The 22,972-nt window shown below is 42.4% G+C and overlaps 1 protein-coding gene across 8 annotated transcripts in view; it reads right to left on the bottom strand.

Annotated features, from left to right (window-relative positions):
* Positions 1-22,972, bottom strand: part of PALLD (palladin, cytoskeletal associated protein) — an 847,172-nt gene that overhangs the window by 66,401 nt on the left and 757,799 nt on the right. For all 8 annotated transcript variants that reach the window (XM_069244048.1, XM_069244031.1, XM_069244040.1 and 5 more), the window contains one exon: positions 10,779-10,873. In XM_069244048.1, the coding sequence (XP_069100149.1) occupies positions 10,779-10,873 (95 nt within the window). The remainder of the gene's footprint in view (positions 1-10,778; positions 10,874-22,972) is intronic.

Here is a 22,972-nt window from a genome sequence, read left to right as displayed (position 1 = left end):
GATCAGTTGATGAACCTTGATCAGCAGTGTAAAGCCTGCATTGCAGTATTTGATATGCAAGAAAGGTGTAAAAGGGTGCAAAAGGGAAGGAAAAAATGCAACCTGTTAAGTTTTCATTAAAAAGTGAGTAAAAGCGTCCTATCTCTGTAAGAGTCCAGGAGCTTTCCATACGCATTATGCACTCTACTGGCCTTACTGCCGTTTTGACTCAACAAAATTGGGTTAGTGATCCATACCGAATCGCATTAAGGAAGAAGCATGAAAAGGGCACCCCCTCCTGATGCAGTATGGTAACTATGGTTGCAACACATTAAGAAGTTAATGGTTTAGCAGTTACTGACACCTCAAAGGAGGTGGTAAGTGATTTGCAAAGGGGAAGGTATCCCCCTAGGATGCCTTGCCCTTTGCAAGCGGTGTTAGGTGACCTCAGGGAAGTAGGCAGTGGTCAGGTGGACCACCGTCTGTGCTCCTGAATTTTTCCCAGCCTCTATTCCTTTTTAAAAACCACACCAGTTACTTTAAGGAACATGGCTGACCCATCAAAAAAAGTTGTCCTTTTAGAAAGGCAAACACAGGGGTTATGGTCTGGTGTTCCTTGAAGGCCACCATCCTTGTGTCTGCATCCAAACCAAAAGGAACACCTCCAACTGAGATTTTTTTATGTGACCTATTAGTACACAGGTTGCTTCGCAAATCCAGAGACAAGATGCAAAATGTTAGCATGCCATTTGCGACCACCTTTTTTGACCTACCTCTTAGTACATCTGGCTCTAGCTAAACAGACTTTCAAGATTCATTCAATATCTAGACCAGAGAAATTTCTATATAATTTCAGAAGATCTAAGGTAAGAAAGGACACCTTTGATCTGAAAACTGCAGCTTCCATCTCATTCTTGAGGTAACAGTTATTCTACAATAGTTATACTGAGTACAGTATTAAATATTTTTATTATCATCTACTTTCGATTACATTTTGGGAATTTAAATCACACTGCCAATATTTTGTTTCTGGTTGTGTATTTTCCAGGTTACATTTGTGTAGTTTATTCAAGGAAAGCTGTAACTATCAGTGTTAGGTCAAGAATAACTATGTCATCTGCATACATTAAATACTGTTGCCCATATTTATGGAAAATGGTGCACAACTGCGCTAACTCAGTTGTGTGCCAATAAATAATGGCGCTAAATGGGCTTAGTGCCATTATTTAGGCTTGCCTCCCAGGTGCGCCGTTTCTGCATCAGGAGTTAAATATGGCGCTGGGGAGGCGGTCATTTTTAGGAAGGGAACGCCTACCTTGCATCTCATTAGCGTAAGGTGGGATGGTACTTCCTAAAAATGGCACTAACTCCAATACTTTGACGCTAGACGGGTCTACCGTCAAAGTATAAATATGGAGTTAGGTTAGCGCCGCTTTAGCACCAAAATAAATGGTCCTAAGGTGACGCAAACCTTCCATAAATATAGGCCTGTGTGTTTTTATCCTCACAGCTGGGTCCAAATGATACCACTACTTCCAGTTTATGTCAAATATCTATAGCATCTATGAAAGGCAGAATAATGAAGGTGTCAAATGCATTCTTATGGAAGCCAGTGGTAGGTGATTTCATGAAAACCGATTAGCTACACCCAAACAAATTCTGACCATGCTATCTGAATGTAATTGAATCAAATTATTTAGAAAATAAGTTTCAATATTCGATCAGGATAGATAACTTAGATAACAATGTATTCCTATCAACATTGCCAAATAAGAAAGCATAGCTGAAACAACAAACAAAGAGCTTAGACCTTTCATGGATGATATACTTATGGACTAGGACTGCTAAAGCCATTATAATGTCAGTCATTGAGTGATTTATTTCTAAACCCATCTGAACCTAAGATAAAATTAAGAGTTTCATTGCGCCCATGGAATTGGTGGAATATGGCGACTCTGCGTTACTCTTGTCATGCAGAGTTCCTGCCAAATTCTGCCAATCGCTGCATGGATTTTTTTTCCTGCAAGGCTTCAGAAAAGTGAGTGTGAGCGAGTTTTGGCTTCCACTAGCGCCATTTTCCAACGCGGGCGGTTGCAGTCAGAGGGCTGCTTCTAAACTAGATCTCCTGCCACTTGAGTGGACTTTGTATTGTATTTTTGTTTCTATTCGAGCTGCAACCACATCGTGCTGGTTGTGCTTATTTTTTAGTGCTGCTCACATTACTGCCGCTAAATTGCACAGCGCCATGCATATTTCCATCCGTTGGAGGGACTCTGTAGAATCGCAAGGAGTTTCTATGTAACTCCATGAACTTCTGCGGAGTTAAAATCCGAGAGTTTGGCCACCCTCTAGAAAAAAGCATTAGTCTTTCACCCAATCCTGAAGACACTGGAGAATAAACTTAGTAAGTACTGTTGATGCTCTATCCAAGACAGCAATCATTCTATAATTAATAGAGTTAAGTGCACCTCTTTTGTTCATGAATTAGGTGCAAGATGGACAAGAATAAGTGTGTGAAATAAAGTATATATTTGTTTTATAAAGGAGTTAAGTATCTGGACCAAATTAGAGATTCTATTAGGACTTAGGGGGTTATTCTAACTTTGGAGGAGTGTTAATCCGTCCCAAAAGTGACGGTAAAGTGACGGATATACCACCAGCCGTATTACGAGTTCCATAGGATATAATGGACTCGTAATACGGCTGGTGGTAAATCCGTCACTTTTCCGTCACTTTTGGGACGGATTAACACCTCCTCCAAAGTTAGAATAACCCCCTTAGTGTTCTATTGTATCAAGTGTCTTCAGTTATGTCGATTTAGAGGATATAGGCCCTAATTTTAACATCGGTGGTACATACCACCTACCATACTGCCTGACTTCCGCCACAATAAGGGCAGAAATCCAACAGTGTTCATTGTGGCGGAAGGTGGTAACCTGGCGCTGCTACCACCAGCACCGCCATGCCAGTTGAACGTCGCTAGCCATATTATGACCAGTAATACAGCCTGGCAGTGTTCTGCTGGCGGGCGTTGCTGGCGGTAGCAGTGCACCTTCCCGTTCCCTGCCAGAAGACCTCCTCACCCAATGTAAGTTGGGCATCTGACTGGGGAGGGTGTGGGAGGGTGGAGGGTGGGGGGTGTTGTGTGTGTGTGTGTCTGAGTGTGTGCATGAATGTGTGAGTGTGTGTGTGAATGCGTCTGTGAGTGTTGTGTTGTATGCATGTGAGTTAATGCGTGTAAAAATGTTGAAGTGAGTGCGTGTCTGCATGTCAGTGTGATTGTAAGAATGTGTGTGAGCATGTCTGGAATTATGTGTGAATGAATGCGTGTATGTCAGTGTGTGAATGACTGCGTGTATATCAGTGTAAGTGAATGGGTGTATGCCTGGTGCGTGTGGGTGTCTGTGTGCGTGTATGCGGGGAGGGGGGTGAGGGGCACTGCGACTGTAATGGGGTGGGGAGGAGTCAGTTGTGTTGTGTGTGAGTGTATGGGGGAGTGAGTGGATCGGAGGGGGGTGGGGGTTAGTATGGGTATCGGGTGGGTGTGTTTGGATGGAGGGAGTGGGGGGGCGTCAGGTGAGTGTTGGGCGAGGTGGGGGAGCCGCCTACCGGTGACAGGGATGGAATTCCCTGCCACCGGTAGGGCCTACTACCATGGTTTTCATAACCCCACAAAAACCATGGTGGTAGGCCGCCTCATAATGCCATGAGCGGTACTATGCCGGCTGCCGGGCTGGAGATAGACATCTCCGGCCCGGCGGCTCATAGCGCAATGGCGGTATGAGTGGTAAATTGGCTGGTTGGCTGTAGCCAGCCCGCCAATCTCATAATGCAGAAGTATCGCCACATTAGCCCCGGAGGTCATAATGTTTTGTCAAATAATGCTTAAGTTATGTAGATTTATACTTTATAATAGTTCAGTTATGTTCAATGGAGACCAAACAAAGTAAATTTGCAACAAGCGAGACAGTGTGTAAAGATTCATAATATGAGTTATCCAACTGCCGCAAGCAACAAAACATGCTAGATTACTGCTGGTTAGTAAAAATGGTAACTATATAGTGATATACTTTCCTTGACAATGTAGTGGTGAGTGATGTAGTGAATTTGGTATTATTATAAGTCTATCTAGTATCATATAACTCTCTACAACATGCTTAGCACACAATTAGGAAGTCCTGTGTAATACCAGAAACTCTAGGGACAAAGGAGTGCGCCCCTCAAATTTCTGAATTTTAAGAAACAAAAAAAGCTCAACCAGTCCTTCTCTGGAGCTGCCAGAGAATTTGGGACCATATCCCTCAGCACTGCACACAACAACTTCTTACCTTATATTTAAAAAAGGAGTTAAGGATTTCTCAGTAAACATATCAGAAAGTTTTCAGAGAATCAATGTCTTACTCATCATATTTAAACTTCAGCAAGAAAATTCATCGCAATCATTAAGTTGGAATTCCCTTTCTGACTAAGAATGACTTGAAGATTCTCTTTATATTAAGAAGCACATTTATGAAGAAGCCTCATACTTTAGTGACTCTTGAGTATTTTTCTTTATTATTTGAAATACCAGTAAGTAGTACTCTTTGACTGTGATACCTGTATATACATCTGCATGTTTGGATAGCGATCTCACATCAACAAGGGAGTAGGACATGCTATATAAAGTCTCAAAATAAAATTGGAAAAGCGGTGTAGTGATATGTAACATCAGTTCCTAAACTGTAATGCCTTTAGAAAACGTTCTCTGTGTAGCTGGTGCAACACGGGAAATGGCCTTTGTAACCCTGCGTCATGTTAAGTGCTCTATATATATTGGCCAGCAGTTAGACTTCAGTCATTGAATTGTATGGCAATTATGTTACCATCTGAGCACAGATGCATTTAGTTTTTCTTGCACTGTACCTCTCCTGCTGAAAACCCCCAAAAGCTCTCTCTGGCATACATAAATGTAAATAAAAAAGCAATATTTTACTCCATTTCAAAGGGAAAAATCCATTGTCCATAAGGAGATAAAACTAATCTCACTTTAGATTTAGAATACATTGAGAGCTAGAAAAGTATTGGAGGACAGTAAAACAATCCAATCGCCAAGCTCCAGTACAATATATGGACCTACTGAAGAATACAGGAGCTGCCATTTTGTTTCGTTCAGTTTCTGTGTTCCCCTTTCATGTTCTCTGCTTTAGTAGCTGTTGCTGCATTGAGTTCCTAAATATAGCCAACAGCTGGCACCTGTTCAACACAAAGAAGTATGACAGATGCTCACAAAATAAGTTTTAATAAAAAATTGATGAGGCCAAATGTCAAACAAATAGTGCTATTCCAAATGCCATAGGTAAACAACGTCCTTTGGCTGCCTTCCCGGTCTCCCACGCACCCACAAACACCAAACATTGGGCAGGATCAGAGGGTCATCTGCGTGGGTGGGAAGAACCGGAAATGTCTCAGTTGTGCACATTTGCTATTCCGAGCCTCAAGCCTTTGAAGATAGAATGTAGTGCAAAAAAAACATCATTCTCCTTGAGATATACATGCATCTTATTCACAGTGACTTTGTTCTCCGTGGAATGGTCCCTTACTGTCTTTCGGTTGCCGTCTGCGCGGAATTGTGGCCCAGCATCTGCACAGCAATGGGCGGGTAAGGTGCAGATCGGTCATGCTCTGTGCTTACATTCTACAGGATTAACTATAATTTGTTTCACTCTCGGCTCGTGAAATGTTTGGCTCACGAGCTCACTGTACATAATCTCCTCTGTACTATTTTCCTTTAATCATGCTAGAGTACAGTGTCCTACTAGGAGGGTCTTCATGTAGTGTTTCACTATTTCATTTTTAAAAAATTCTATTTCAATATTTAGTAGAATTTGCCTATATGAGGGGGTCCGAAGGCCGGTCCCTGGCGGTTCTGTGTGAATAACCAGTGGCCTAATAATGGAGAGGACTGGCATTCCTGTCAACATTTTAATGTGTTTCTTTTGAACTGCTTTGCACCCTGCCAAGTCCCCAAGCATCTAATAGAATAAAGCTTGACGGACATGTTTAAACTGTTCTCACTTTCCACATCACCAGAAGAGTTGTCTTCAACTGTGAAGTGACAGCTTTGTAAGGCCAGATATTAAAACAGGCAACCCCCCCTTGGGAAACGGCTGAATAAACTTACAAATGTGAGTATGTTTCATGAAACATATCACATTCACAGGTGCTTCCCCGAATGTATATGGAATTCCAAAAGTAGGCCTCCTGATTTAAGCACACGTTGCTTACATTTATAAAAGCATTATATACAATGGTTTTTATTGTCACCTTGTATAAGTTTGCAACCTTACAAGTACAAGTACACATCCAGTTACTTTTTCTGCTTCCACCCCACCATACTTACTTGAATTGATCCGGATTATTATAAAACAATAATTAACAGACAATAATTAAGTAAGTGGACCTACAATTGTGTTCGTTGCCTTAGGCAGTTTAGTGACAGTTCACACAAAGATGGCGTACTTGACTGCTACCCTACTGGTTTAAAATAACTCAATTAAAACTTATAATTGGGAAACATTTAGATGTGAATGATTCCCTGCCCCTTCGATTAAGGATTGTAATTGTAATTGTACTTGTATAGAGCTTATTACTCCTGGCAAGGCGCTGAAGAGCTTTTTGGCAAGTAGTATGCTACTCCAGAACCCAGGAGGATTAGTGGTGGATTAGTATAGGGAAATATGAGTATAGTATTAGTATACAGAAATATGAGTTAATTTGAGTGTGTGGACATGTGAGTCTGTTAGTTGAATTGAATAGAATAATGGAGAGATAGAAGAGGGAAGAATCCAGAAAGTGTTAATTGGAAGATCATAGTAGTATGATGCGGTTTGAGATGAGTAAAGGAGAGATGGTGAGGGAAGAGTCTGTAGAAAGCAATTAGGGAGATCATAGTAGTAAAATGAGGTTTGGGATGAGTCAAAGGAGATACACATGAGGGAGAATTTAGTAGGGTTTTTTGGGAGATTATAATAGTAAACAGAGGTGTGGGGTGAGCCAGGAGGAATAGAGGAGGGAAGGGTTATCTTGGAGATCATAGTGGTAGAGTGAGATTTGGGATGAGTGGGAGAATAGACATAGTCCTATTTTGTAATTATCAACATTTAGAGGAATTTGGGGCAGAATTTTGAAGTTTCAGTAAACAGTCCATGAAATGTTCGGTAGTCTTTTATTTTAGATAATAGGAATTTTCTTCATATTGCCTAAAGACAAATCCGGTCCCTGTCCTGGCACACAAAAGTCAAAATTATTGTCTTCTCCTTTGTTTATCTCTAATCGTGTAGACCAGGGGTGTAATGTTATGCATTCTTCCATTAATGTGCATCACTTTAGATCTCTTGTACTCAGTCACGCAAGGGCTCAGAAGTTGGAGACGTTGGTTATTACTGGATAATGTTGAATATATACCCCTTTAATTATTGTGAGTGAAGCAAGGAGGGTGTGATTGATCATAGTTTTTGAAATTTCACAACGCTGCTGTATTTATGACCGAGAACATTGTAAAAGTCTCAGTTATATTTGGAATCCGCTCTTTTCACACAAACAACACAGATGTCAGTCCTTGCACCTTTCTTGAAAAGCATTCTTGTGTAAATACTGCACCGTCTTAGTTCCTTAGACTGTCTCTAATCTAAATGTATCCACTTAAAGTATGAAAGTGAACACTATATTCAATGTGATGCCACACCAGTGATTTATACACTCGTACAACATCTCTGTGTTATCATCTTTTGAAATCACTAGCTGCACTCCCGATTATTCCTACCCCTGCTGAACAGTCACAATGTTTGCAAACTTTAACAAAACCATACTCACCATCCTTTGTGATACCCCAATAACCACCTGTCTATTTTATTTTGCTCCCTTGGTATTTTTGACTTTGTGTATATTGTTGTGCAATTTCCACATGCACCCCCATTACATGCTGCTGTCTGCCTTCTGTCATGGGCGAAAAACCTCTTGTACCATTCAGAGCCTGCAACATACAGTACAGGCATTAAATAAGGGCTCGAGAATGGGGATGTAGTGGAGGGCAGCATGCCGAACCATAGCTGGAAAAAAGGGGGGTGGCGGTAATGTCCCCATCTGCAAATATTGATGCCCTCAAGCATTGGGTGCGTGTGCTGTCAATCAGAATGGCGCTCCATTCTGTGTGGTGAGGAAGACTGTTTGCATTTTTAGTATACTTTGGAAAATGCTAGCAGAGTCCCTCAGAACTACTGAGTTAGAGTGAACTAATCGGGCATCACCTGAGGAAGGGAGATCGCCAACCGAGTATTGGTGCTGGCTCCTGACTGGCGTTCCTGGGCTGTAAATAGCATTTTTATCATTCAGTAATACAGAACTTGAGGAAGATAAGGGCTTGAATAAATTAAAGGAGTAGAAGAGACAAGCAGCTGTTTTCATTGAGAGACCGCTCACCTGCTAGAATGAGGGGACATTGCCTCAGGTCTGGCATTTTCTTTAAAAAAAAGCCACAGTAAAGGTTCCTTGTAGGTATAAATACACATCTCAAAAAACATCAGCCAGTGGCAGGAACACACTCGAAAACTAACAAGTAAGTAACAAAATAACTGTTCTCCATAGTATGCAGACTTATTAATTGGGCTTACTTTCCAAAAAAGGATGAAATCTTAAAACATCACCAGTTAGGAATGGTTTCTACTTTTACCATGTTTTCGCATATTCTTCAGGTTTTAGCATACATTGAGTTAACTGCTTTGTTCATTTTTTTTATTTGATTCCAGGTGCAATACAAAACTGGTTATTTGTGTTTAATGGAGTACATTGAGTTAATTCGGTATTTATTTTTACCAATTAGAAAATACCTTGCTTTATGCCGCTGGGCACATAGGGTTTGCTTAAAAAACAGCACTTCAGCTAGGCTGAGTAGAAACCAATGTAGCAAGTCAACGTGAACTTCCACCAGGGCAGACTTTTAATATCCAAGAGAATGAAACCAAAGGTTTGTTCTGTGCCAAACATTTGTTCATAGAACCTTTCAAAAAAGTAAATTCTGTTAGTGGTGTGGGGCATAAATCCTATAAAATTCATATACCTCTAGACGTGTAGGCATTGTGCGTTGTGAAGATTCTGGACTTCTTAAAATAAGAAAACTAATATCACACACAATGTGAAGCTACGTCTTCAGTAACTTTCCTGGCATACACCTGTTCCTCCTAACCCTATATGTGCCAATTTAAAAAATAAATAAAAATAAAGCAACAGTTGCACAGCCAAAAATTCATTAACAGTCCGTAATAATTGTGGCCTTGTCCAGGACGTACATTGATGAATTCATGCCTTCAATGTTTGATTATTTTGATTAGTTTAAAGATTCAATGTTGATGTGTTTTTTCATACAATCAATTGTGCTTCTCAATGATATAGGATAACACATGTTTCAACCCTGGATAAGGACGTCCTCAGAACTTCTAGTTCTGTGTGTGATATTGAAGTCATTGCATCACATGTGAAAAACCTTGGAGTGAGAATTCGCATCTGGAGCCTATGTTGATGAAAGGTGGTATAATATGAGTTCAGTAATGCAGTTCTCTGTTATATTGATGACAGCGGTGCTGAGATGTGCACCGAATGTTGTACTGCCCAAAGGCCACTTACGGCAGAGATAAGCATTTGTCAACAGGGTATGCAAACATCTAGCATCCTACCAGACACCTACACCCTTCGCTTTATTTTGTTGCATATTACATTTAGGATATCATGCATCATCTTTGACCAGTGTCACCGCCCCATTGAGTTGTGGGTTGTACTCTTGCATCTTTTTATTTTTTGTTCACGTAGAGCATATTTTGGGATGTGAAGATGCACCTGCTATCATACCCTTACTGAAAAGAGGGAGGTAGATTTATATACTTTTCCACACAACTGCATCAGTTTCTCCGGGTACATTCAGCTGCAAGTTTAGACAAACAAGCAAGTGTGAGAAAGGTATTGTAATTGTAAACATCCATAAATGTACTGCTGTGTGAGCCTCTTCCAAACATTCTATCTTCTGTTGTAGGCTGGTGTGGAATAGTGTAAGTCATGAGGAATGCCTGATGTCCTCATTGTGAGTATTCTATTCCTGTCAGTTGAAGTTTCAGTCTACAGCTGGGGGCTGAGTTGGTTACACCATAGCTCCTAGGTTAGTTTCTATACCTGTAGCTTGTTCCTGAATAAAGTACCTGTCTGCTTCCTGTGTCCCCTTATCTGTATGCAACTTCCAAAGCTAACATACCCCTACTCAGCTATGAATGTAAACATTAAGCTGTGCTTATTTAATTTCAGCAATCATAAGTGACATATACATGTTTGCATACCTTACTACGCCATACTTGCCATTCTAAATCAGTAAATATTTGTTTGCACGGTTTCAATATTTTTCCCTGCAGGAGTCAGGTTTATGCATGACACAGCCTTTAAAAAAGACATAGATAGGGACACCTATAATTTGAAAAAAGTACAGGACCCAGGTGTAGCCATCTTCAAATAAAATCAGGATTTAAAAAATACAAAAATAATACTGTTTGAAAGTGCCCGCCCACAGAGATGTTGAACTCAGAGGGCTTGGACTTTCAAACTTTTGGTTTGAACAGTGCAGCAAAGTTTTCTTTGCAGTATCTGCTTTATAAACGAAGAGAGGCATGTTTAAGCTTGGTGAAACAATTATAATGGCACGTCTTTTATCTCAGAAAATACATCACATCTCATTTACCTGAACAACTGCCGATTAATTGATCGAGCAAATGTAAGCAAATTACCTTCTGATGTGGGACTGGCCAGTTGGGGTGCGAGGACTGCGGCCCCTCTGATTGACAGCCTGGACCATCAGCCTTCCAGTACAGCTAACTCTGCCCTGTTGATAAGAAAACAAAACACGTCTGACTTTACAAGAACAAGTAAGTATACTTTACAAGAAAATGGATGTGCTTTCGAAGTATTTGATTCCTCCATGAACAGTGACTACAAAGGTCAGACTCTATCGTCCGTTTGTCGCTAGCAAGGCCCGGTGGAATGACGCCTAACTCTAAGAACCACCGACTTCATCCATGTTTGGATTAGCTGCAAACAGAAACCATGTTTGTTGAAATATAGCTTATTCAAAGTACACTCAGAGCCGTGCCAATCCTAAGAGACAGGTGCTCGTGATTACAATGTTTACTCCTAGAGCCTCATTCTGAGTGTCTTGGAACTCCTAGTATGGGCAGAAGCAGGAGTTTCCACACACATTTTAATTCTAAAATATACTGTATTACTGCACGTAGTATTGCCGCACCCAGTTTCTCTGCGGAAACATTTCCTCTCTGCTTTCAGAATAACGTGTTCTGAAACTCTCATTTCCACGGTAATTCTTCGATCTATAGAGGCAAACATAATGGTATAGTAATTATACGGGACGTAGAAGGTCCAGTGCCCTATAATGAGGGCTTTAGTGTTACCAAATTATTTCATGCCATGAAACACTACATCCCCAGTCCTTTTTATAAATAATTGTTTTCAAGTGTGCTAGCTGATTAGGTTAATTTAAGTGAACCAAGATTACAAGTGTCAGAATGCAGTAATTTAATGAAAGACGAGTTTTAGGTGTCGCATTGACATGGAGTCTTCGAGGCGACTGCGAGCAAGAGGCTTTATGCTACAGGAAAGAGTGTTTCACTGAGCTGCAGCAGGTACATTTAGTAGCCGCTGCTCAGCCATGTCTGCCACCTTCCCCTTGCCTGCAGATCTATTTGCTTTGCCAATGTTTGCTTCCTTTGCTATGCTTCATCATTCCATGCTTAGGCAAGGAAAGCCACCTTGAAATGGGCTTTGTAATAAAAGTTTACAAAAAATATTTAAATATGGTTGCACGTGGTAGCAAGGGCCCTGAAGGAATATCTCTGGAGCAGTTGCCCCTGGCAACAGAAAATAAGGAAAAAAACATGAATACATGTTTTTAAGAATTAAAAAGAGGACACCATGGGCGACCAGTCCCTGACACTGAAGGAAATTACTTTTTCTAAAGATATGTAACATGCTGACACTCACAGTGAGGGAAGATAGTGGATGAGTGGGCTGGCCTATTACCCCAGGCTCTACGCTGTGGTGGATGGAAGTACAATGAGAACGACACTATAATAGGCCAATGGATAGAGAGGACTGACTGAAAAACCCTCTAACACTGTAAGTATATGTATGTATTTTTGACTCTTAAACAAAAAACAAAAGGTCTAGGCAAATGCCAAACCTTAAGAGGTAAGTGGCTGCCAAGCAGTGAACCTTTGGCCCTGTGTGGCAGAGGGAAAGTTCCTGTTGCAGAGCAGGACTCCCCTATGCCCTCATTTTTTAAAGCTTTGCAAGTTCTGTGGTTCGTGAAGCTTGCTTAGTAAAAAACATGGAAAGTTGTGGGCTCTTCAACTTTGTACACACCTTCTAGTAACCTTCATTGAAGCATAAAGTCTATCCTGTCACAACTGATTGGGAACCCATGCATACAGGCCTTTGGTACATTAATAAACCAGGCTTGTTCGTTTGTAAGTTGTTTTCCTATCGCAGCATTCTATTCTATCATAATTTGTATAATAGTAAAAGTGCATTTTGCCTGTATTCCAAAGTCGGGCTCAGTGAACACCGTGAGGGATTGAGTATGGAAATTTGAATAGCACATGATTAATGTAAAATACAGATAGTAAATAAAAAGAGAGTCAGGTAAACGTGTATATGCAGATGGTATTTTGGCAGCTGTACTCAGCATCACACTGTTTAAACCATGCACAACTCTGAGATCTCAGCAATTAACAGTAACCTTTTAAATACAGGCGTTATTAGAGCATGATGAAGCAGATCTATTATTCATCTGTAAGCACATGATTTGCGTGTGTAAAAGAAACGTGTTGTCAGCCAGCATTATTTCAGTGAGTGTAACCTGTGGCGGTGAATATGACAAGCTTACAACTACCACTCACCCTAACTCCACTTCCTACCAGAGCAAGCACAACCTACGTGCCAGCTGACCAAACCTTACAGCGAATCAGTCATATAAGGCACAGCACCAGCAGCAAATATTCTAAATATCAGTTGGATCAGCCCTGGGCGGCAACATGCGCTGTGCATATGGCAGAATGCAATTGCATACCTGCGGGTGCACAAACCCCTTCTGGATTTAGATATGACTGCTAGGGCCACCCATATTGCAACACTGCTGATCTCACGCACTGAAGGAAAAGGCTATGGAGGAAGGTGTTTTGGGTAACTCCTGGTGAGACCCTAGTGACTTCCGGGGTACACCAGCCTAACAATTCTTAAGGGCCACAGTCAAAAACTTTGCAGCTGTTGTCACCCCAAGCAGACAGCCATGAGATTACACGATAGATAAGGTGTCTGGGCTGAAATCCCTCGCCCATGTCGGCCGCTTTTATTAGGAGTGCCCGGGCATTATTATTATCCCAATCTGACCCTGTTATTCGAAAGTATTTATTCAAAAGATCCTGGATCGTGCCCTTTCATGAAGCACCAATATATTAGTCTCACTGGACTCATTTTAAAAAAAATGTTTGCCAACTTTAGCATTTTGTAGCTTATAAAGCCAGTAACGTGGGTAAAAACTAGAAGCAGTGTAATTTGGCCAGGCAGGCAAGGTGAAATACAACGGTCCTATGGCCACAACGCCTGATTTGACGGGTATTAAGGTTTTTATAAATAAATAATCCTCTTTAATAATCATACTCTGGCCTCTGCAGAATTCTAAATCATGAACAATGGCCGGTCATCTTTAAAATATTTTTTTGTAGTTTTGTATAGTGTGAACTCGTCCCAAGGGCATGGATGTGATTTAATGAGCGCCAGTTGCATTAGAGGCATTCGTTTTTGTGTTAGGCCTGGAGAGATTAAGTGATTTGCCTAGAATCACAGGATGTTGAGCTACCATCGGGATTCCAAGGTAGTTCCCGAGTTCCAAAGCTGCCAGCTCTGGTCAAGGTGGCCTACCAGCTAGCCGTATGCAAACATACAAGGCCCGGGGAAGACCGCCTCCCATTCACCCCTCCCCAGCCCACCATAGCTTCCAGGCTATGGCCTGGAAGAGAAGGAAAGAACAAAGCTTCTGGGCCGGCCTCAGAGTGGGGTGCACAATGGGGGATAAAGTGAGGATGGCCCAACGGCCTACTCTTCCCGTCCCCGCCACAGGTAGATGGAATATTGCCCTTAGTGGTCCCTGCAGCCCCACAAGCTGAAGCCTGCGACCACAGGCCTAGTGACGCACGTCCCGGCCTTCACAGTCAGGCTGCCTCATATTGGCGGGGGACCTGCAAAGATATTAAGGCCCGAGGGGTGGGTGACAGAGGGCTTAAAAAAAAAACGACCCACAGGTGACTCTTAGCTGCCAGCCATCTGCCAATGTCCGATTGTCCGCTTTCCCAATCTGACCCTGGTAATCTGCGGGTTCTCAATGTCTACTATCAGGGCATGTCTTTTCTGTATGTGGAAAAAGTGTCCAAACAGACTATTTAAACTGTGAGTGTGCTGATTACATATGAAAAAGAAGTAGTTGAGTATCAGAAAGCTCATGCATATAACCAATGCAAAACAGTCTAACGGAATTGGGCAATAGTATGTGATGTATTGTAATGTCATGCGAGTATATAGTGTGGTTTGCCATTGGGCTTCTTTGTGCTATAATGAGAAGAGAAGTTGCCAATCCTAAAACAGGCTTTTAAAATCAATCTTAACTTCAGGCGCTCATAGGAGTAATGAGTCAACTCCTACGGTTTTACGAGGGGAAGCATGGGACTCGATCCACTGTAGTGCCGAAAGGACTGCAAACATGGAAATGCCTGACATTTGCTTCTTTTCATTGCAGAAAAGCAGAGCAGTTGCAGGCTGGTCGAGCTGGAATGCAGCGATGGTGTAGAAAGATAGGAAAGGGGGACTCTGCCATTATTAGCATCTAGAATCAGGCACAGAACGTTAAACTCCACACGTGCATGATCTGAAAGTCAAGGTTTCTTAAAAGAGGAATAACTGAATGGGGAGTATTCTTAAAAGTAGCTGAGCAGCAGCATTTTGGACGATTTGTCGTCTTGAGTGTAGAGATTTTGCTATATTCAGAGAAAGGACGTAACCATGGTCAAGTTTTAGTCCAACAAGTGTTTTTACCACAGACTCTGTGCAGGATGTAGTCACACAAAGGGTGACATTTGTTTTAAAGTTTTAACTGAAAGAAGCAGGATGACGTCATAGTTGCTAAAGTGAGCTCGGAGACACGATCATTTCTACACTTATGACCACGCCACCTGGTGCAGGGCAAATGCTCCTATTTACTGGCCAGAAAGCACAACCCCAAAGGTCTCCATTGTTGTCGGTCACAAGAAACTTGTCAAGTTTCAGCTAATGGTCACGCATCCCATTCTGAATGATCACATCCAGCTTTGAAACAATCTAGGGGTGTCACCAAAGTTTTCCACCAAACTGCTGCATCAAAGTGCTAGAGGAGTCTAGAATAGGAAAGGTGTAGGGGAACAGAGACAGCACATATGGAAAGCGGTAGTGAATGGGGGAGCACAAGGAACAAAACAGTATATGGTACTATGGTCTGTGTGCAGAATATGGCAGATGGGGTTTCACTGCTCTTCTAGGCTTCTGTCATTTGGTTTTATAGTGGTTATGCAACTAAAGAGTGCCCCTTAAATGGAAGACTTAAACAGACCTCAAATAGACATTTATTTGGCAGAAGATAGTCAATGCATAGTCAATGCATTTCTGGAGACACACGAGTCAACTAAAATCACAGAGCCTAGAAAGCAGGAAGGTACTTTTTACACGCAAACAACTGACATGCAGAAACAGAGTGGGTGATGGATGAGGGAAGCCTTATAAAATAGGCCTCTGCCATAATGTGAACCTTCATCTCTTTAGGTGTGTGCCCCAGTAAGCATAGATAATGTATATCCGAGCCATTTGTTTGCAGGAGTGACTTGTGGTGCTTTGTAGGGGTGGGGTGGGGTGGCGCACAGGGGTGGGGAGTGGAGGGTGAATTATTATTTTTTAAAAAGAACATTTACCTGCATCGTCGCCGATACTGCTGCCAGCACCACACCTCTCCTCTGCTGCAGGCTGCAGGCACAGGCTCCCAGCCTGCTCTGCGGCCAATCCTGACGCTGCTCAGAGCAGCATTAGGATTGGTTGGGAGCACCCAGCCAGGGCACTCCCAAGCAGGCTGGGAGCCTGTGCCTGATCACAGTGCGCATGTGTATTTGGCCGGCCCGAGACGGTCTGCCAAACATGCATGAACACTGAGGGGAGCGCACAGGGTACTCCTCTCAGTGCTCGTCACAGCCCGTGGCCCTGCCCCTTTTACTACAAAACGATAATGAGCATAGTTTATTATCGTTATGTAGTAAAACATTTTCAGCTGCTGCTTCTGGTGGGGGCAATGCTCCCCCCCCAGCGGAGGAGCCGCGTCTGGTTATTTGACTACAGACAAATATGAATATCAACAACACAACAGTGAGAGGAGAGAAGGCTCTCTCCACCTCCCAGACAAATATGGCGAAATATCGTTTGGCTTATAAAAGCCTGGTTTACTGCACCATGTAATTACTGCTGTCACTTGATATTGAATGATAATAAGTTACGTGAAGCTGCATGGGAGTATAAAGCTATAATTATTTTTGGACCAAAGAGTGCCCTTACAAATGCAAGGTTTCTGGACTGCAGGAGAAAACACTGAGTAAGTCTCCTTTTGAGTTCCTAAAGCTGATTGAATAATCTCTTATAGCGATATGGGCCCGAGGTTAAAAGTGCAGACCATTTAACAAGTTTCTTATGAGGCAGACGATCTACCTCAAGGAGAGGCATTGGTCATTCCTCACTGTGATTACTGTCTCACTTATCCAGGATCCAACCGACTCCCCAAGGCCAAAGGGGTGGGTCTGTAACTTTACCAAGTCCAAGACACCCTGACCCGTGCCAGATTTTCAGGATGTCCAAAATATATATATTTCCATACAACGAAACTCAGAGGAGCTTATTCACATAGTCCATGATTATCTAAGAAATCTGAAATGGATTCGGCCCTCCTGGATCTACAAGGAACCTCTGATTTACTCCGTGCTCCAGGAGTAAGGTAACACAACATAGGAAGCAAACATGTCAACTGGCCGCAAACCACTAGAATTACCTTCACCCAAACCTGGCTTTCAGCCAACAGCACTAAGCATCATGAGACCTGAAGCCCTTTAGCTTTAAAGGGCAAAGTGAAACTACAAATTCCATTAAGTCAATGCTAACCAGGATGAGCTGTGAGGCACCCTTGTGATGTGGAGCCCATTGACAGCTATGAGGTAAGCATGCAGCAGGTTATTCATGCAAACTCTTTGCATGAGGGGCTGCTGGATGGATCCAAGGTACCATCTGCGCATCATGCTACATAATGAGACTCATCGAAGTGTTCAAAAGACTTCATCTGTGGCACTCTACCTCGCACCACTGTGTGCAGATTTTCTCTGTTTGGAGCCCAATTCCTAATCGTCATGCTAGAGGAATGAGTAGAAGCTATTACTATAGAACACTGTCTACTTTTATTGAGGTATTACTTTTAACACCAGCTAGATTTAACACTATGTTATGTGAAGAATCTATTTGATTTTGATGCGATAGCATGCACCAGCGCAGGCGTCTTGCTTGTGAGACACTCATGTAAACAGAAAAGGGCTTGGATCCCACCTGTTGCTCACCATTTGTTGGTTTGCGTAGCACTCTACAACCTTGTAATTAGTCACTGCAGGCCTAGCTTCATTTTCGTTCTTCTCTGTGGAGCAGGGACCAAGCACTGATTGATTCAACTTAATCAGTTCCGTCCACTGCTCCCGATGTGATTGAGGTACTATTTTGTTCTTTTTTAAATTTTAGTACCCTGCAAATAGAAGGCGTGTGACTGGCTAAAACGTGCTCAGTAGGAAAAACAAAATCGTAAAGTTTTTATTTTCTATAGTTACCTTTTTTTTTTTAGTTTACCACGTCTTCCTTTCTTTGTTTGTAGTCATGTTATTTTTTGGGATTTGCTTGTGGGTGCTCTTGTCTAAAGATAACGATTGTCTTGTTCTAAATATTGCAAAATGACATTGTTTCTTTCTTACGCATAATTTCCAAAATTATGCTCTAACAGATAATTGTGCAGTACACCCCAATCCACCCCACTACAGTCCAATCCACTCAACTCCACCCCACTCCAATCCACCCCATTCCTACTCCACTCTAAGACACTCTACTCCAACAAATCCACTCTTTGACATTCTGATCCACTCTACGTACTCCCTCACTACACGACACATCACGCCACTAACTTTTGGCCATGCTCAACAACAGCCACACTGGTGTACAATAGGGCAAAAACACAGTTCCAAAGCCAATAGCTCTTGTATAAGCAAGAACTATTGGCTTTGCCAATGCTTGTTCTAATCAGCCTGGAGTTCTCGAACGGTGAACAAATTGCTTGCTGAAAGATAAACTTTCTTCTTCTACGGCAGTGTACTCTTCGACTCTAAACACACCCTCTGGAAGTTTACATTCTTGGCGGTGCACGTGTTTAGGTGGAGTACTTAGAGGGCTGTGCTTTTTGTGAATTATTCAAAACCCCTTGCTCCACAGCACGTCAGTGAAACTGCTCTATTTACACAGTGTGACAATAACATTTACATCCTAGCGTTTACCACGACCCCATCGGCGGTCTGCATGTCCATGTCAAAGATGCCACCCCAACATGAACTGGTAACGACTTCAGAGAAACAGCTCTAGACGAAAAGTGGCCTGTGCGGTAACCTAGCAACAAGCTGAGCACAACACTGGACCGGTGTTTACATTATTCTTCGCCCCAGTGATGCGGGCTGCTGGTTTAGAATATAATCCTATTTGTGGTTTGCTTCTGGCATGGTCTTTTATGGTACAGTCTCACGACATTCATACCGCACAAAAAGCCATGCATGTATCGTGTTCTGAACGGTGTTTGTCTGAAGGTTTAATCGAAAATGAATATCAGTTTCCTGTGCACCGTGCCTTCCGCGAAAGAAACACATTGGATTACGAGCAGTCTGAAAAAAGAATACAACAGAAATTCTTAAATTACATTTCCTCTGCACTAGATTATCCCAGTAATTAATATTGTGTACCACCCTTTTGCACACTGACATCTTCCTGTGTACCATACCGTCCACAGTGTGCTGTGCACCATTTTCTCCACAAAGTGATGTCAATGTGCCTAGGTCTTTGAGTATATTGAACTTCCTGTGCCCCACAACCTCCACACTGACAAGCAATGTGCACCGTATCCTCCACAGTGATAAACAATGTGCTCAATACGTATATTCCACAGTAAGAAACCCTGCGTAACATATCATCCACACCAATAAGCAATGTGCACCGTATCCTCCACAGTGATAAACAATGTGCTCAATACGTATATTCCACAGTAAGAAACCCTGCGTAACATATCATCCACACCAATAAGCAATGTGTACCGCATCCTCCACAATGGTAAACAATGTGCACCATATATTCTGCAGTGAGAGGCCCTGCATACCATATCCTCCATGTTGAAAAACACAGTGTATCATTCCGGGGCGGCTCCTCCGTTAAGGCGGAGGAGCATAGCCTTCCTGCCAGCAGAGGCAAAACTTGAAAAATAAAGTGATAATAAACTAAGTTTATTATCATTTTATTTTTTGTCACTGTTCGAGTATTGGGGGCGGGGTCATCATTGTGGTGACAGCCATGGAGGGGGAGTGGAGTTCACTCCCCTCAGTGCGCATGTGGGTATGGCCGGCCGTCTCAGGTTGGCCAAACCAATATGCGCACTGGGCTGTTTCCAACCCGAGCTGTGTTGACAGATTGAAGACAGCAGGCACAGGCTCTCAGTCGGCCTGGGAACGCAAATCGAGGGCACTCAGAGGAGCAGAAGTGCGGCGATGTGCACTATATAGCCTACGGTGAGAAACTTTGTGCACCATATGCTCGAAGGTGAAAAACATTGTGCATGAAATTCTGCACTGTGCTAACTGGAAGGTGAACATCACTGCACGTATTGAGTTTCCAGTGTACTATATATTTTTTATTGATTAATAATGTGTAGCACATTTTCACAGTGAGAAACAAACTAGACCATATGCTCACCTCACCTAGGTGAAACGTGAATACAAAATAGTTTCCTATATCGAGTTCCTGCTTACTGTATTCCCTAAAGTGATAAACAATGTGAATCATATTCTTCCCAGTGATAAACAATGTGCACTATATATTCTATAGTGAGAAACACTATGCACCACAACCTCCACATAAAAAACGCACTGCATCAGGCTCTCTGTGCTCTCATGAGTGAAGCGTGAACACGTCACCGAAGCATGCACTGAGTTTCCAGTGTAGCACATTCTCCTCAGTGACTAATAATGTGTAAGAAACAAATTGGACAAGGCGCTCTCTGCTCCTAAGTGAAATGTGAATACAAAAAAACTTCATACATTGATTTCCCTGTGCACCACATCCTCCACAATGATAAAGAGTGTGCACTATATATTAAACAGGGGTAAACACTGTACACATATTCCCCACAGTGAAAGACATACTGGATCAGGCACAGCGATCCCTTCAGTGGAACATGCCTACAGCAGAAGTGCATATGTTGAATGTCCTATACACCATATCACCATATCCTGCACAGTGAAGAAGACCGCACCACAACCTCCTAGTGAAAAAACTGAACTCACAATCAGTGAGAAAGACATAGGATCGCACACTCTACTCTTCTAAGTGGAACATTAATGCAACAGAAGAGGGTACACCAGGATGATTTACGAGTTTCTATAGAACTATGTTGGGGATGTAGATGAAGACCTTAGAGTGCCCAGTTAAATCTCTAACTTTACTCACATACTACGTCAGTGAGATCAGAGGGACATTCTGTGTGTTGCTTACCTCCAGCACACAGAACAAAGTGCCAGATGTATCAAAGGGTTTTACCCATTCTATGTCTATGGGAAAATGTGTTGGTACATATGGCCCAAAAGGCAGTATTTCTCAAACCACAAAAATGAGAAATCCTACGCGTGTTTCAGACTCTAATAATGTACACAACAACAGCTGGTCACGTGGTTATTAAAAATCACTGTGAATTCCAGGGTGCCATTCAAGAGCTGCTATTGCGCGTCCTACATGAGTATCATTAAATATATTAGCGGGTGTCCCTGTTCCTCACCTTTCCTCCACCCTAAAGCCACTGCTCTAAAGAGCATCCCAAATCCCCTATGCCCCTTCCCTTTGTGCGCTAGTTCACTCCTGTCCTTTCATGTACTCACCCCTCTTACTTTTCCACAGTTACCTCTCCTTCTGCTGTCACTCCGTGTCTGGTCAGGCACACCCTCCGCCCACCAGTCATTCCTTGCCCTTCTCTCCCTCGCAGTCAGTTGCGTGCTCAGCCCCTCCAGCCCCCACTGCCATTGCCAGAATAAGAAGTCTAAGGCCCATATTTATACTTTTTTAGCGCCGCATTTGCGCCGCTTTTTGATGCAAATTTGCGCCATTTTTGCGTCAAAAAGCGGCGCAAATGCGGCATTAAAAAAGTATAAATAAGGGCCCAAGTGTCTGTCTCAGAAACGACGGGCCTGCAGCAGGGAGCGGGAAAGGGGCGAATTACCTCTTACCGAAGATGACAAGGTTTTTAGTAACCTTTCCTACAAAGGCAAAGTTAGGGAATCAGATGCTAGATTACCAAGTGATCTTAACAGTTGGGGTAGCAAAAGCCCCACTTTCTAAGCAGTATGCGTATCTTAAAAAACACACCATATATAAATTAAAAAATGAATAAACCTTCCCTCAACTCTAAAGCTCAAACTCATGTTAACAAAATGCCACCATTTTCACCTTCCGGCCTATCTGAAATTGTGTATGTTTCAGATGTTCACATATACAAAGCAACAAAAGTAAAACGTTTTCAGTAACCATCCCTGTAAAAGCAAGATAAGGAGTTAAGAGGTAGTTTACAAAAGGATCAAGATCCTCCTGAGCATTGACCTACGCCACGCACTGAACTAGATTTACATTCAAAGAAGTTTACGCTAAGGCTCAGTTGGTCTTCTAGGATCGTTCTGCTGCATTAAATGTGGTGGACTAAGGGTCCTTATTCAGGCAAGATTAGTTGGGTGAGCTGCATCCAGATTGTTCCTGAATGGCTGAAAGCAAGCATTAAAGATTATCTGTGTCGCCCAATGATGTAGACATCACATGTGGACTTCCGCAAGGCTCCCAATTATCTCCTTGGATCTTTAATGTTTCCATGCAACCACTTAAGAATGTCATCCTGGGCAATGGTCTCCAGGGTCATTCCTACTCAGATGATACACACACCTTAGTTATGCTACCAGCGCAGGAGAATGAACTTCAGAGGTTACTTGTAGGTTCTAAGCTCATTAAATCCTGATGTCTCAGAGCTGGCCAAAACCTTAATAAGGCACCAGTAAAAGGGAGAAGCAATGCTCCGTAAACAAATCTTTGTGTGATGACTTCCTTTCAATGAAGTCACAGTTTCTGCTTTAAGTAAGACCAGTTTTCTGCTTACCTGGCCGACAGTCATTATAGATCATATTCCAGCTAGGTGGAGGGTAGTCCTTGTCAGGGCCTCAGCCATCCTTCATGTAATGTAATATACTTAGGAATATCATGGGGGAGGACTGTCAGATCACAACAAGCCCAAAATGCCCTTCGCCTGGTTTGGGGCCAGTGAAAACAGATCACATTACTGTAGCAAAATGAAAGCCACATTGACTTCCTATACGTTCTTGAATCCAGGATAAGTGTCTTCATAGCACACACAAATATCTCCATAGGGATCTTCTGGATTACTATTGAGACATAGTTTTCGGCCATGCTCCTACAGGGTTCCTTTGTACGAACCTGGTGCCCACTTCCTACCTATATTTGTCACTTCGAGAGG

Source organism: Pleurodeles waltl, chromosome 1_2 (assembly GCF_031143425.1).
Source record: "Pleurodeles waltl isolate 20211129_DDA chromosome 1_2, aPleWal1.hap1.20221129, whole genome shotgun sequence".
NCBI lineage: Eukaryota > Metazoa > Chordata > Amphibia > Caudata > Salamandridae > Pleurodeles > Pleurodeles waltl.
The sequence above is the reverse complement of the archived record's forward strand: the minus strand, read 5'-3'. Positions and strand labels throughout refer to the sequence as shown.